This window comes from Folsomia candida, unplaced genomic scaffold (assembly GCF_002217175.1).
Source record: "Folsomia candida strain VU population unplaced genomic scaffold, ASM221717v1 Fcan01_Sc002, whole genome shotgun sequence".
Taxonomy (NCBI): Eukaryota; Metazoa; Arthropoda; class Collembola; order Entomobryomorpha; family Isotomidae; genus Folsomia; species Folsomia candida.
In genome coordinates, this window is record NW_019091194.1 from 4,773,496 (window position 1) to 4,788,886 (window position 15,391).

Consider the following 15,391-nt stretch of genomic DNA (forward strand, 5'->3'; position numbering starts at 1 on the left):
TGTGTCGTGATCGTGCGAAAATGCAATGCCCTGGACCGGAATTGTTCTGAACTCAATAAATTGCAACCTTGCATACTTGCTGATAAACAGAATATGGTACGAGTTTTGCAAACACTTGCATTTTGGAATTTTATGATGGGATAATTCACACATTTCCAAAATAAAATGACGGCTTTGATCTTTGACACTCAAACATTAAACAGAAAAAGACAATCGTACTTAGAAAATTTTGTAAACTTCTATACATAAGTTCAGGGATTTTGCGATGTTTACAATATTATCAAAAACTCGGAAGTGAATTGGATGATTAAAGATGATAAACATATTATGAACCTAAAAGTTTCCGAGGACTCTGAATTGTGTACCACGGAGTATGACCCTAAGGAGCAAACCCCCAAAATCACATTAATCTGCACCATTACAATCTCCTTCCTTTTTTGCAGAAAATGCAAATTATGCAAAGTTAATTTAGTAAATAATCAATTGCTGAGTTGAGCAATTTTGACTGCATTTTTGTTCGAAGAAAACGATAAGCAGTTTAATACTTGGTATATACTAACTCATCCAATTGTAACTTTACTTCCGTAAAATTATGCAAATGTATAAACGATGAATCTGCATATCTTGTCATTCGTCTTTTCAAATGGGGTTAAAAACGAAGTTATAAATTTGGCAGTCATGGTATCACTAAAGTAAAGTTACATATGCACAAATGTGTATATATGTTTGTATAATGTAAATATGTTGGGCTGGCATTTTGATTCTAAGCTGTAAATTTAGAATAAATGTTCACATTCCAGAATGATCTTCCTTAATCGCATCGGTTAAGTATTGCAAACTCAATACTTCAGGTCATCAAAAACTTATAAATATGTCGTACAAATATTCAGAGCAGGTCAATTTATTTATGCAGCGGTTAAGGAACACACGCTGCCCTCACAATTTTTTAGAATATATATATATGTTGGGCTTCGAAATGTGGAAGAAATCTGGTTACTTGTATTTTCTGCTATGGATTGGATTATGTGAGGTAAATAAATAAAATTTGTATTTACGAAGTATCCTTAAACTTCAGATTATTTAAAATTTCGTATGTATTACATTCAATTATTTATAGGAAACTTATTCATAATTCAAACTATGCGTTCACAAAATGATATGCAAATTGTCATGTTCGACAAATTAATCGTTTTTTGTTATACATGCATGTTTATAAATCGTAGTTCTTCATTTGTGAGCAATGCAAATAATAAATTGACAAAATACGCAATTTAATTGTCTTATTTTGCAGTGTTCAGTGAGGCAAAGATATGTTCGAGGAGACCAGGACAATGCAAATAATTTATACTGTAAGTTTAAAAATTTAAATTCTAATTTAAATTTTACATCCCTTATTTACCAAAATTGAAGGTCTCCTTGGGAAAATATTTTGATATTAGTATTAATGTAGTATAGCTTTGCATACAGCTAAATTAAGTTTTAAAGGTCGATTTATTTGTGTTTGCGTCATTTTCAGTCCTTCGACGTGAAATCCGACCACCTTCGCACTACCGAGTTCTTGACGTGTTCCGTGGAGAACCAAGGTCTCATTTTCCTCGCCAGAATGACGATCCCGAGTGTGAAGTCGTAGATCCACCTCCACCGCCCGTCCCCACGCCCAACATCACCCTCTGGGACTTGCTGGAGGATGGGAAGAACCAGCTCGAACTGAGTGACAAGTACACCGACGTCGTCCTCCTGATGGGCAACACTGGTTCAGGGAAATCCACCCTGACTCATTTGACAGTAGGGAACGCGACAGGGCTGAGACTGGTCATGAACCCCAGCGGTAATTATCTCATCGTTGATGACAATGATAAAATTGGACACACCACGGCATCTCGAACGCTCGTCCCGGAACTGGTCGTTGACAAGGACACGTCTCTCGCCATCTACGACTGTCCCGGTTTCGACGACAACCGCGGTCCAGACACCGACATCACTGCCAACTTCCTACTCAAAGCCGTGACAGACCATGTTTCCAGCATTTCCATCGGTTTCGTCGTCATCCACTCCTCCGTCTCTGGCACCAATGACAAGACAGACTTTGACCGAATGACGACCCATGCAGTCAACCTGGTGAAGGACTTGACCCATTATGAGCCAGGAATCGGGCTCATAGTCTCCAAGGCGCCCAACTTCAACCCCAATAACGGGAAGCCTATCCCGGATGAGGAAATATTGTCCGGCATCGTGTCCTTCCTCAAAATGTACAAATCCGACCAGGAAGGAAAGCTCAACGACCTGCGTGTCGACCGAAATTTAATCCGGCGGAAAATTGCCTTTGTCGACATTCTTCTTCAAGAGGGCAGAATCGGGTTCATGAGGCTGGCCGCCAGATGCGGTCGCTTGAGCGATGACCCCGTCGCCATGGCAACGAGAGCAACCTTGCAGAAACTACTCTCCAAAAATTTGACCCTCGTCCAATCCCAACCGAACGACTTTGGCTGGGCCCTCACTGGCAACACCCTCCTCAAAGTGAACGACTACGTGGAACAAATCAACAAAAATATCTCTTCCCTCGGGAACACCCTATTCCCCAAAGTTAGGAGAATTCAAGGTGAAAGGATGACAACAATTTCAACCTTCAATGAAACTCGTCACTTCATCCACGCAGAATTTGCACAATTTTCCACTGCATTGAAACTGATTGATCAGAACGCGACCATTTCATCTTCCCCGAAGCTGCTGGCTCAGGAAATTCGACGCGTCCTACTCGACAGAGGTTACGACTCCCAGCTTGGAAACGACTACTACAACGCGCTTCACCAACTGGACGAGTATCTCGATTTCTTTGAGGACATGGCCAAAAATCCCATCCATCGTGACGTCCAAAGCTGGCTGAAACCGATGAGAACCTTTGTTGACGACGAGACTGGCAAAAGGAACGAATGGTACGATTTCCTCGACTCCCTCCAAACGAAATTGGGTGAATACAGCTTCCAAAACGAGAAACCCAACATTCTTGTTCCCACACAGCCAAACATGGACTGGATTCATGACTCCCTAGGGATTCCCGTGTCGTCTAGAATTCGTGAAATATTCTCCACAAAGGACCTCCTCACTCAGGAGGACACCGATCTGATGAAAGTCATCATTGACATCGCGATGGAGCGATCATCCGTCGACTGCGTGGGTCAGGACACACTGATCGTCCGTGGCGGCTACGTCCTCGCCTCAGAGTTCACCACTTCTGCCGGAAACTACGTCAAATGCAGCGACCCAAAAGATGTCCAAATCTTTGCAACACAAGTCCTCTTCATGAACCGAAAAATCCAGCCAAACTCCTCCCAGAAAAATCATCAACTCTCCATCATTGCGCCATTCACTGAAATCACAACCACCGACCAATTGTCCATCAATCTGGATGGACGCAATGGGGGAAAGAATGGCGATGTTGGCATGCCAGGCGAGGCTGGAGGAAGCTTTTTCGCTGTTACGGGAGCATTGTGGAAAGCTGCGAACAACAAGTTGATTGTCTCAGCAAACGGAGGAAACGGTGGGGACGGATCGGCAGGAAGCAGGGGGAGAGAAGGGTCAAAGGGAAGCACAAACAGTTTCAGCGACTGGCCGACCGCTTGTTTTTGGGTTCCGCCAACGTACTTTGACGATGTCGAAGGAAGAGGGATATACAACTTCCACGTGAAAAAGTTTGGCTCTGGGGGTGGGAATGGTGGCGACGGGAGCGATGGTGGTGCTGGCGGTGGACCTGGATTCGGGGGAAAAGTCGAGATTCTCCAGATTGATAAAACCTTCCCAACAACATCTGTACCGCAATCGGCCGCCTCTGGAAAAAGGGGAAATGACGGAGAAGGTGGTCCAGGGGGCGAGGGGGGTCAAACCGGGGATGGGATGGAGGCGGACGTGACCACTAATATTATTGGATGCATTGGAGGAGGCTACTCGGACCTGAAGTCCGTCTCTGGATCGAACTGGCCACAGCGGAAAGGTCAAAATGGAGGGAGTGGGAGACGCGGGGGCAACACGAGTGGGCAGAGAGATCCTCAAAGGCCGGAATTTTCCTTGGTCAAGTCCAAGTTTGTTGACGAGTATAAAAGTTTTGCGAGATCAAAAGAACTTGCAAAGTTTCCCATCAATTTCATAACTGTGTTGGAAGAAAGTGAAGAAATTAGGGATCTTTGAATCAATTCGCTTTACTAAATATACACGTAGCATTATTACCGTAAGTAAAGGAACCAATAACTAATTGGTCACACTATTTTCCCCTATTTCAAATACAAGCTACATAGATATTTTATCCGTTCTCATTATCCGTTTTATATTCTTAAGTAAATTATGCATCTAAAATCTACATGTGTATTTATCCTTAGCAAAAATTTTCTTTTATCTGCTCTTTGCGTACCGATTGATTTGAAATTTCAGGTTTTTATTACAATTTATATTTGTCACTATTTAGCTTAAATGACTCCCACAGGTCAATATGGTCGCTAATCCTAAGTTGATTGTCTAAAATATATTTTGAAACTTTGCTTTTATTCAAAATTTATTTCACATTGTTAATAAATATCATTTTCAATTAATAAAACTTGATTTCATGCAGATCTAACAAGGTTGTTGTCGCAACAGTCAGGGTAACTACAAATTTTGGATTAGATTAACATGAACATCCAACACTTAAGCAATAACTATGCTTCAATAACTATTCCGGGAGGGGAAGACAGGTGCCATTATTAACGCTAAAATTACAATCCAACCTCCCACAACAAGTGTCATACTGGTCACAAGATTCATTCTCTCGTCTGCAAGGTCTGCATTCATATTGTTGATAACAGAAGCTGTACGATTCGGCAAAAGGGTCTTCATACAAGGGCAGAGATTGACAGCAGTCGTAAACTGAAGTACAATTTCGACCCGGACTGTTTACAGCAAAGTCTGGTATGCATTCTTCGCATTGCAATGTTAAAGACGTAACTTTTCTGCATATTGTGTCCGTTCCGCAACAATCAATCCCAGATTCGCAATTGGCTCCGAGTCCGCCACAGTGACAATTTGTGCATCTGCAAAAAATGTAAAATAATCCACTATTTATATAAATGTTTTATTCCAATAAGAGACACAAATCCATCCGTATTACAGAAATAATTCGAAATTTAGAGCATGCAAGTTATTAATAGGTTGACTGAATAAATTTACGTAGCCAGCCTTACCGCTTATCTTTATCATTCCTGTGAAAGTTTATCCCTCCACAACAATTTGTAGCCACGCCATCAAAATTTGTACGTTCTCCCTCCAAAGTACAGTTGTTCGGGAGGCAGATTCCACTCGTGCAGGTGTGAAAATCACAGCAGGGATAATCATTTCCGGAGCCACATTGTTGTCCATTCAGACCACACTTGACACACCGCTGACCATTGTCCGTGGGTCCCCTTAGTAAAGCTTGAGGTAGATTGGTGACGCGACATTGGTATCCAACAGTGGCGTTATCAGGGCAACTGAAATATGTACACATACGAATGGAAATTAATCGAAACTCAAGTTTCAGATATCGATTTATTATTTTGACTGCTTTACCTGCAGAAATATGCCCTCTCGTACCCCGTGTCTAACAAGTATGTGACTTGTTCATAGTCGCCACAATCGGACGCTCCACTCGTTGGGATGGCGAATCCATTAAGGTTGGCCAATTTTGCTTCCGGTGTGCATGGGTCTACAATTAAGTATACATAAATATGTACTGCTATTTCCCAGAAAGCTTAATTTTTATCTACTAAGGAATATGCTGCCTCCCAACTTAAATGTCACATTGTTGATAAAATTGTGGAACAATAGGCTTCAAATTTGTGTATTAATTGCGATTCAATTTAGAAATATGACCTCTTCAATCAAACTTGATTTCAAGCAACCTCCAAATCATACTATTTACCTGCAGCCGTAGCAGCACCCATAACAATCAGACCACGGTTTGGGTTGTGTCCTTGATAATCGTAACCACCTCCGAGACCAACGAAATCACGACACGAAGCGGAAGATGCGGTGTAATTCAATTTGCCACAAAATGGGAGATTTGATCCGCCACAGGGGTCATAATCCCGAAGACAGGGTTTACAAGTTCCAGTAGTCGAGCGTATCCCTTACGAAATCAAAAAATGACACATTTATAGAATTTTGATTTAAATTGCATCATTATTTTAACCTTACCCAGCACTATGGGCTTGTGACAGAATGGTTTGATGGTGAGAGGAAGTGGCGACCTGTCCAGATCGTCCATACTTGAACAACAGTCCGAGTCCTTGGTACAGGACTGTCCATACGCCTTGCAATATTTACAAAACCATCCTTGTGAATTGGTCCCAGTGCAGGTTAGCAGTTGCCCGTTGGAATTGGGGACTTGACAGGTTCCATTCTTTCCTCCGTCGGCACAGGTGTAATACGTGAGATTAGGCTCGTTCCATCCTGAAACGGAGCAGTCCTTCGTGTTGTTGGATCCGCATGCATCCCCGACTAGAATATGGATTAAAATGAATTACGTTTTCTATCAACTTGTTTATCGTACAAAAATTATGTGGGAAATGTTACAGCATTTTTTTCAGAAATTTGAGATATGAAAACATCAGGGCTTGAATTTCACTACCGCACCTTGTACAGATTCAACGCCCTGCTGATATATTAACAGCACCATTGTAACGCTGCATAGCACAGCGGCTAATATTTCCAATTTCGCACCCATTTTCAGAAATTAAAAAAATTTCGAGCTTATGAAATTTTTAGAATGATGTGGGCTTCATTTCTTTTCGAAGAATAAAGCTGAATTAATGCTTATCAAGCCTAGAACTTCTACTTTTATTTATTCGAAAAAAATTGTATGGTATCTGAGGTCATTTTTTATTTGCGTACACATAATGGCCAAGATTTCATTATTTATTACCTACTCAATGTATAGAAATGCGTACCTTATCTGCAGGATATACATATGTACATGCATGATACATATGTGTGTATATGTACATACATGCACAAATTTGGTAAAGAATTACGGATACTGTTTATAATAATGTTACTTGAACGATAAGCAGCGTTTCGTTTAACTCTAAAGTTAAATCGGGTTGTTGTCGTCCGGTCAGATCAGTGGTGATGCGGGTCATCAGGAAGACGCTATTGATTTGACAATTTCGAGAAGAATGAGAAGAGAGGAAGACGGAATTTGTGTACTTGCACATGTACAACTTACCCGACTTGGACTGTGGAAATGGTAATCTCTTACATACGTTTACAATTCATCTGTAAGAAAAAAATAATTACTTAAATTACAATTTCTTCTCATGATTAATGTGCTGAAGACAAAACTATCTACGATTATGTACACGATGTAAACCAGGGCTGACATCATTGCTAAATATTAACAAAGTTATTGACCCTTGCTCTATTTTTCTAAGGCGAGACACCAACCGTAACCATGCACCCAAAAAAAATACGTGCATGGTTACGGCGAAGCCATAGTATGCAGTTAAGTGCCCACCTCAAAACAGTCAGACAAAATTGTGAGAGAACCATACGTCGTAGAGACATGCGGTTTCGACCAATGGGTAGTAAATTCTTTGTAGTATTGTTTATAGATCTCTGGGCTTAATCGGTTAACATCTTCATGGTGCATTTCTCATTTTAGTGACTTTTTTTTTCTGTATTTCAAAATATTCCGCTGAAAGTGAAAAATCGGCAAAGGGGAATCGAAAGGGCTTAAAAAATTATTAAGATCATTCTTTAGGGTCATGAAAATCGGATGCAAAATGACGAAGTTATGGAGGTTTGAAATTTTTAAAATTCAGTTAACATCCATAGCAACTTTAGTAGAGAAATTCTTTATATGTATGTGTAAATGGTGGCCCGAACCAGGGCTTATATAATCGTCACGTCATTCTGTCCTTCGACAATTCTCTCAAGCGCTGGCCGATTTTGACTAAAAATTGGTACAAACATGTGTTTGGGCAATGCAACGACCGAGTCTGAACTCTGAAGATGGGACCAAACAAGATTTGGACTGGTGGGGGCCATATAAGTGGGTGGCGTGCATAATATACATCAAAATTTAAAAAATGCGCTAGAAAGCCGAAATTGACATGGAGCTTGATAATGGGTTCTAGTGAAAGAGTATGAAATGAAATTGTAAAATTTTTCAACGGAAGGGGTGGTATGTGGGGTGACTCATACCGATTTTCAAAATCATCCAAGCGAGCTGAAATTTGGTACGGAGGGTGATAATGGTTTCATTTGGACGAATATGAATTGAAATGAGAAGATTTTGAACTGAAGGGACCCTATATAGAATTTCGTAAAAAAATTCGGATTGGGTGATAATCCCAACCTTTCCTGACTCGGGCTATATCAAGTCTGCCTGCATTGTAGGTTTTTAATGACGGAGTTACAAAATTGTTCACTTAAAAACCCCAAAATAAATAAATTTAAAAAAATAAAACTAAGGCGAGAGGCGCTATTAAAAACAAGAAACAAGCCCTCCCACCAACACCCCCGTCTCGCCGTGGCCCCATTAATATTTTTATATCTGGGGGTTGAGGGAACTATGCATATCATATGCATCCTCCCCTCCTATCTCTTCCTCGTCTCCATATTCATACATTGATATCTCGACCGGCCAGTCACTCCAAATTATCAATACATCGACTGAAGGACATCGTCTCCTTCAACAAGGACATATACTGTCTTCTGTCCAAGAATCCTGGCAGACGGAGTTCCGGCGTCTACCAAGACGTATCTCCTCTCTCCACCATTGCCATCCTAAAGTCCCCCATAATTCTACAGTTTCCACAACCTCTAAATATCTTTTGGTTTCTTGATACATAAATGTAAAATCCTCCGGCTACGTAAAATAAATTGATAACCAGTTGCTCTGTAAAAACTATAACTCTCGGGGGACGCGTATTACATTTCGGTGACTTATTTCGAGTGCTAAATTCCGATAAAACATTAACTTTCGTGTATCTCACATCATAAGTGGGGCTGCCGATCGCACATACGGCCTTACGCCTCCAAACTGTGTGGTGTCCTTCCGGAACATTCATCCCAGTCCGTCCCGACTGCACTCACCTCTGACCTACCAAGCGCCAACCGGAAGACCAACGCCCACAGGGTGTAACCGCAATTTATGATTTAAGCTTTTAACTACTAATGTAAACTGCATTTGAATTGATAATTATTACAATTTTATATTGCATTGCACTTATAAAACCTATTATCTGCAGTTCTTGCATTAATTTCAATTTAAATATGTATTTAGTTTAGCATTAATCAACAGAGTACGGATAAATATATTCATAAAGACCCCAAAACATTTATATAAAATGTTTAACCAAATCGACAAAATATGTACAAAAACAATTTTTTGTTTGTTTAAAACAAATCTAGAATCAAGATCATAAAGTTTCAAATCAATCGGTGCTGTTGACAAAGTTTGGAATATATACATACCCTGACTCTATTCATCAACCATCGTACAAAAATAAAATATTTACTTCTTAAAACCAACTATTTTAACGTAGGTAGTCATGCGGTTAAATACATCCCAAATCTGCATTCATACATTTCAGAATTGAGCTTGCTGCTCAGGTAAACGAGTTAAATAAATAAGCTTTCGTAGTTTGATTTCCGACATCTGTCTGACCATTTTATGACGCTATCCCGTCACCTATTTTGCCAAATATGCCCTACTGTAAGTTGTTTTTTAAATTGCTGTGTATGATGCAGGGAAGAATTACAAAAAAATAAAATTGTGGTTACACCCCCAGATATAAAAATATTAATGGGGCCACGGCGAGACGGGGGTGTTGGTGGGAGGGCTTGTTTCTTGTTTTTAATAGCGCCTCTCGCCTTAGTTTTATTTTTTTAAATTTATTTATTTCCGTATTTACTTAGGTGCTAAAGGCAAAAAACGAATAAAAATCACGAGTTAAACTTGTACTGCGTACTGCGTACGAGGTGAGATGTGAATAGATAAGTATATACATACATTCGCATGAAGGTTATCAAGCTCAAATCCATAAAAAGTTCAGACTTAACGAATCGAAGTGGATCAACATGTATGGAAAGGGTGACGTAATTGTAAAAAATTGAGATGTTCTCAGTTGTACCAATGTAGGTAATTTTAAAAATACTAGGAAATTATGTTATTATGAAAATTGTGTTGTGGCACGATTTTGCACACAAGGTGAGTAGAAGAAGAAAGCCTTCGGCATAGCAAAACATTTGTGCCTTTCTTTTGTATTTCGTCATCAGTAATACGTACGTAAATCAGTACGTACATACGTTCAATATATCGGGTTTTTAATAATTTCTTTTACATTTTGAGCTTATACATACATAAGTAAATATATTTTACACATTGTGTGAGGAACACACTTTTTAATTTTGATTTTTAAGCGAAATATGACATATTCTTCAAAAGAGAGGAATATTTTTACAAATGTACATACATAAATCCTTATAAAACTTTTATTTTTGACTCGATTTCTTTCAAATCCTTCTACATTCATTCAATTTTATTTTGCCTTGACGATTGACGGTTTTCATTTGAAAACAATGCCGATTTGCCGAAATATTTCGAAAATAAGCCGATTTTACGTACACTTGTCCTTGTAAAGGTCACTTCTTGTTAGGACAGTTCTATTCATTAGAATAGCGTCACTTATTTGATTATTACTAACCATTATGCTAATTAACAAGGAAGAAGAAAAGAAAAATTGTGTGTTGGCATGCATGCATAATTCGCTTTGTGTTCATTTATTCAAAGTTTGGTTGAACTTTATTACACATCAATGCATTTATTAGTCGAAACATTTCCCAAAATTCCAATTTAGGATCATTTTTACATATTTAAAATCTGAATTCATTTCCTACTTACCTACCTACCTACCTACCTTTTCACAACCTACCCTACCCTACTCAACTCCGAAGAAGGCACCGTCCCTCACATTGACCCAAGCTACACCACGGTGGTCAATGTTGCGGCGGCTCGTGTCGTCGTGAGCCAGGGGACGAAGGCTAGGCCTGCGGGTTCATGGTTGCAGATCCTGGGTATGCGAGCAGTTGTGGGTAAGCCTTGGCAATCAAGCCGAGGGACAACCTTCATGAGTATCCTTATTCCTCCTCTCCTTTGTTCTAATGCCGCATTATTCTAATTATGGTCGAAACAAGGGTACATAAAATTATCTCTTTGTTATTTGGGAAATACATACAATTTTATTTCATTATTATGAAATATTGCTAGAAACTGGCAAAGGCAACCTAATGTTAAGTTAAAATGGAAAAATAAGTCGTTTTTATTTCGAAATAATTCTGAATTTTGGTAAATAGTCGTTTGATTTATTTTGGTTTTTTGAGATTTTATTTGAAAAATTTTTTCAAAATGTCGAACCCTCCTGCAGTCGAACACCCTAATAAGGTTATCAAATATTTTCGTAAATTTGACGGGAAAACTGACGTAAATGAGTTTATTGCTCATTTAACTGCCGATTTAGCCGAACATCATGTTACAAATAAGTGGATTTCTACAAATTTAGACCGAATTTTAGAAGGTCAAGCATTAGATTTTTTCAAATCGAGAGTTCCTACATATGCTACTAATTTAGTTACCACTTGTAACAATGATTATGACGACTTGTGGAAAGCAATTTTAGTAGAATTTAAACTGTTTTTTAATCATGATTCTCAAATTAGTACACACAAGAAAGCGAACAAAGCTTTAGTTTATGCTGAGAAATCTAATCCACAAGAATATGTAACTTCTAAATTGAGTATTTTACGCAATATTGATCCTAATATGACGGACAGTAAAATTGTTGAACAATTAATTAAGGGACTTCCAATTAAACTTCAATTACAATTTACTTCTTCTCAGTGTGCAGATGTACACGCTTTCTTAGAACAATTACGAAAAATTGACGAGTTATTGGGTCGACACAGTTTAACAATTCCTAAAGCTTTTTCTTCTGAAGCTGACAGTGTTATTCTGGCTAGTGTTCAGAAACACCAAGCTCCGAAAAATTCTCAACCTACCCCACAACCCCCCACTGTCCTTCCTTGTGCCCTTCATGGTACACATACACACACAACTGAACAATGCCACAAATTGAATCAATTTATTCAACAACATAAACACAGCAATCCTAGACAATTTAACAATCCGAATTTTAACCCACCACGACAACAACACAACAATTTTAATCCTCGACACAATTTTATTCCAAGCCCTCCAAATTCCAAATTTTAATCAACAACAACCTTTTAACCCGTTAAGGACCAACTACACATATTTGTGTAGTTTTTTGCTTTCCCTTGGGGACCAAGTACACAAATATGTGTACTTTTTTGGTTTCCGTTAAGGACCAAGTACACACATTTGTGTACTATTTTGTAGTTACGTTGGCGACCAACTACACATATTTGTGTATTTTTTTTCTTTCCGTAAAGGACCAAGTACACATATTTGTGTACTAATTCCCCGTTACGTTGGGGACCAACTACACACATTTGTGTACTGCGGAAAAATTTTCAAGAAGACCAAATACACACATGCATACAAGTCAAAATTTTATTTTACAAAATTTTAATACGGATCATTTATTTATGTACATTACCAAAAATTATATATCTGCAAAAACTACAACTGTAGTTCGCTGCAATGCATTGTAGGACTAATTTTAAATTGTTCACGCTCAGAAATAAGCGGACCCGTATTTTGGCGTTTTCCAGAATAGGTATGTTTTCGCCCGTGACGGAATTTTAAAAAAATGAATTTTTAAAGACGCAAAAAACGATAATTTTTTGGAAATTAAAAGTTTTTAGCCCGAGTCAGGGCTTATGGAACCATCATGTCCGTCTGTCTGTCCGGCACGATAGAGCCAAAACGGCTGAACCGATTGACTTGAAATTTTTACCATATGTATATTGGACAAAGTTAGGAAACGAGTTCGAAGATGGGCGAAATCGGTCAAGTGGTTGACCAGTGGGGATCATCGGAGTGGGTGGGGTATTATGCACCAAAATTTCAAAATTGTTGTAGAGTTGAAATTTGGTACAGAGGTTGCTAATGGCTTCTACTAGATAAAAATGACTTCAAGTTGGAAAAATTTTCATCTTGAGTGACCCTATGGGGTGACCCATATCGATTTTAAAAAATCATCATATTGAACTGAAATTTGGTGTAGAGGTTGCTTATGGGTTTTAATGAAAAAATATGATATGATATTGGTAAAATTTTTATCTGGAGCCACCCTATGGGGTGATGCATACCGATTTTTAGAAATTGCTTTAAAAACATGAAATCCAGCACAATGATACTTAATGGCTTCTAATTAAAGAATATGAAGTTAAAAGTGAGCAAAGTGCGACCAGAGTGACCATATGGGGTGACCCATACTGATTTTTCAAAATCGTTATATCGAGCTGAAATTTCATATGGAGGCTGAAAAAGTGAAAACCACTGCTGGGTAAAACATGCATGCAGCTTAGAACTTCAGGATGTTGAAGAAGCCCACTGGTCATGGTGGTCAACGCACATGATTTGTAACTAATTCAAAAATTTGATACCAAATAGTAGAAACTATCTAACAAACTTTTGACCATTCACAACGCGGTTTGTGCTATTATGTCGGTCAATTCGGAAAAAATTTAGAAGCGGGCTCGGACTTATTGAGTCAGGGACTATGTCCCTGACTCGGGCTATATGGAGTCTGCACTGTAGGTTTTTAATTTTAATTTTTTCCATCTGAAATTTGGTACGAAGGCTAAAAACCACTTCTTGATAGCAAATATAGCTTTAGAAGTTTAAAATGGTAATATTATGTCGGTCAATTCGGAGAAAAATTTAGAAACAGCTAGGACTCAAGATCAGTGAAAACCACTTGGACCTTGCTAAACTATCAAAATGTATGAATCAATAACTTAATATTATTATAATGAACTGCAGATAATTTTTACTAATATGCATAAATAAATGCTTAGTGTTAAATAAAATCATCAAAAGTTGCCGAAATAAATTCGGTCCTGTATGGTTTGCACACCCACTGTCAAATCGGTGACGTAACTACGCTTACTTTAAAATCATTTTGGTGACGTAGCTACACTATTGGTAAAATTAAATTGGTTATGTAGCAACAACTAACTGATAAAATTCTGGTCTCCAAAGGAAAGCAAATTTGAATTATTTCGGTCACAAAGGGGTTAACAATCAACATTTTAATAATCAACGTTTTAATAATCAACACAATTTCAATCGTAATTTTAATAATGGACAATTTCGAAATCACGACAACAATTGGCGACAGCCAAGACACAACAATACTGTACATAATCCTCCTCCTAATCCACAAATCCAGGGAATTTTGGATGATTCTAATAATCATTCGGAAAACTAATGCGCCTGGGTACGCGGGTCCCTCGGGCGAAATTAGCTCCTTTTGTCAATAATAATAATAAATTTGTAAATTATCGACGTTCTAATAACACAACTACTTATAACAATTCTTATAAAAATTATCCGAATAATACTAACCAGCCTCGACTTTCTCCTCATCATTTCCCCCCATTATCCAAATCTCCTCCTCCTAATTTCAATAAGCCGTATGTCACACATGCCGATATTAAATATTTAGCCGATTTGAAAATTAAACAAAAGAGTGTTTCTTCTACTGGAGCCACTGTACTCTCAGTTCCTTGTACTTATCATTTAGGCCAAAAATTTCCCAGACGTTATGACGATAAGCCGAATGAGCCGATACAAATGCACACAGCAGTACGAATTGAAAATATTGTAAGAATAGGTTTACATGATACTGGTGCAGGTATTTCCGCAATTAATCCAGAAATTTTAAAATTATTGACTCCTGTTTCCGTTCACCGGATTACTCCGTGTATTCCGTTTCGAATTAAAGTTTCAGTTAAAAATGATGAAGTTTATTATATTAATTCAAGTGCAGAAATTATAATCAATATTCAAGGCCGACAATTTTTATGGAAATTTTTTATTTGTCCGAATCTTTCCCATGATTTAGTTTTTGGTACAGATTTTATGTACGCGTACGACGTTACAATTAATATTAGGAAAAGAGAGTTACAATTTGGCGTAGCTGATTTTAAATGTGACAAAAATTGGCAACAAAATATTCCTGTTTCTCTTCACCCCTCAATGGTTAATACCAATTATCCTAATATACCTCAACCTCCCCCTCAACCTACACAAATAAATTTGGAAGCTGAAAAAGTTCCTGAAACTCAAGAAATTCCTGCAAAGATTCCTGTTCCTCCCCCCAAGAAAGTAAGTAAGAAACAACCTGTTGTTGCCGCAGTACCACAAAATTTTCCTGAACCCCCAAAAATTCCTACT

General features: G+C 38.4%; 2 protein-coding genes across 2 annotated transcripts; one reads left to right on the top strand and one right to left on the bottom strand.

The window, feature by feature from the left end:
* The first annotated feature begins 869 nt into the window (after positions 1-869).
* On the top strand, positions 870-4,599 carry LOC110844175. Its single transcript, XM_022090312.2, has 3 exons — positions 870-1,030; positions 1,292-1,349; positions 1,517-4,599. The coding sequence occupies exons 1-3, from the start codon at positions 872-874 to the stop codon at positions 4,180-4,182; spliced, it is 2,883 nt and encodes a 960-aa protein (XP_021946004.2). The 5' UTR covers positions 870-871; the 3' UTR covers positions 4,183-4,599.
* On the bottom strand, positions 4,376-7,602 carry LOC118434442. The gene is made up of 7 exons (XM_035848014.1): positions 7,229-7,602; positions 7,059-7,152; positions 6,199-6,501; positions 5,924-6,130; positions 5,572-5,707; positions 5,208-5,492; positions 4,376-5,057 (listed from the first exon to the last, which is right to left on the bottom strand). Exons 3-7 carry the CDS (start codon positions 6,266-6,268, stop codon positions 4,700-4,702), a joined length of 1,056 nt encoding a protein of 351 aa, XP_035703907.1. The 5' UTR covers positions 6,269-6,501; positions 7,059-7,152; positions 7,229-7,602; the 3' UTR covers positions 4,376-4,699.
* Between the last annotated feature and the right edge of the window lie 7,789 nt (positions 7,603-15,391).

What these genes read in the sequence shown, in the direction of transcription:
- LOC110844175 (XM_022090312.2), top strand. Translation starts at nt 872, where the DNA reads ATGTCGTACAAATATTCAGAGCAGGTCAATTTATTTATGCAGCGGTTA. An exon ending in TATGGATTGGATTATGTGAG is followed by an intron (nt 1,031 to 1,291) that starts GTAAATAAATAA and finishes CTTATTTTGCAG; the next exon opens with TGTTCAGTGAGGCAAAGATA. An exon ending in CAATGCAAATAATTTATACT is followed by an intron (nt 1,350 to 1,516) that starts GTAAGTTTAAAA and finishes CGTCATTTTCAG; the next exon opens with TCCTTCGACGTGAAATCCGA.
- LOC118434442 (XM_035848014.1), bottom strand. Translation starts at nt 6,268, where the DNA reads ATGGACGATCTGGACAGGTCGCCACTTCCTCTCACCATCAAACCATTC. An exon ending in GGGTGCTGCTACGGCTGCAG is followed by an intron (nt 5,708 to 5,923) that starts GTAAATAGTATG and finishes ACTTAATTGTAG; the next exon opens with ACCCATGCACACCGGAAGCA. An exon ending in GAGAGGGCATATTTCTGCAG is followed by an intron (nt 5,493 to 5,571) that starts GTAAAGCAGTCA and finishes TACATATTTCAG; the next exon opens with TTGCCCTGATAACGCCACTG.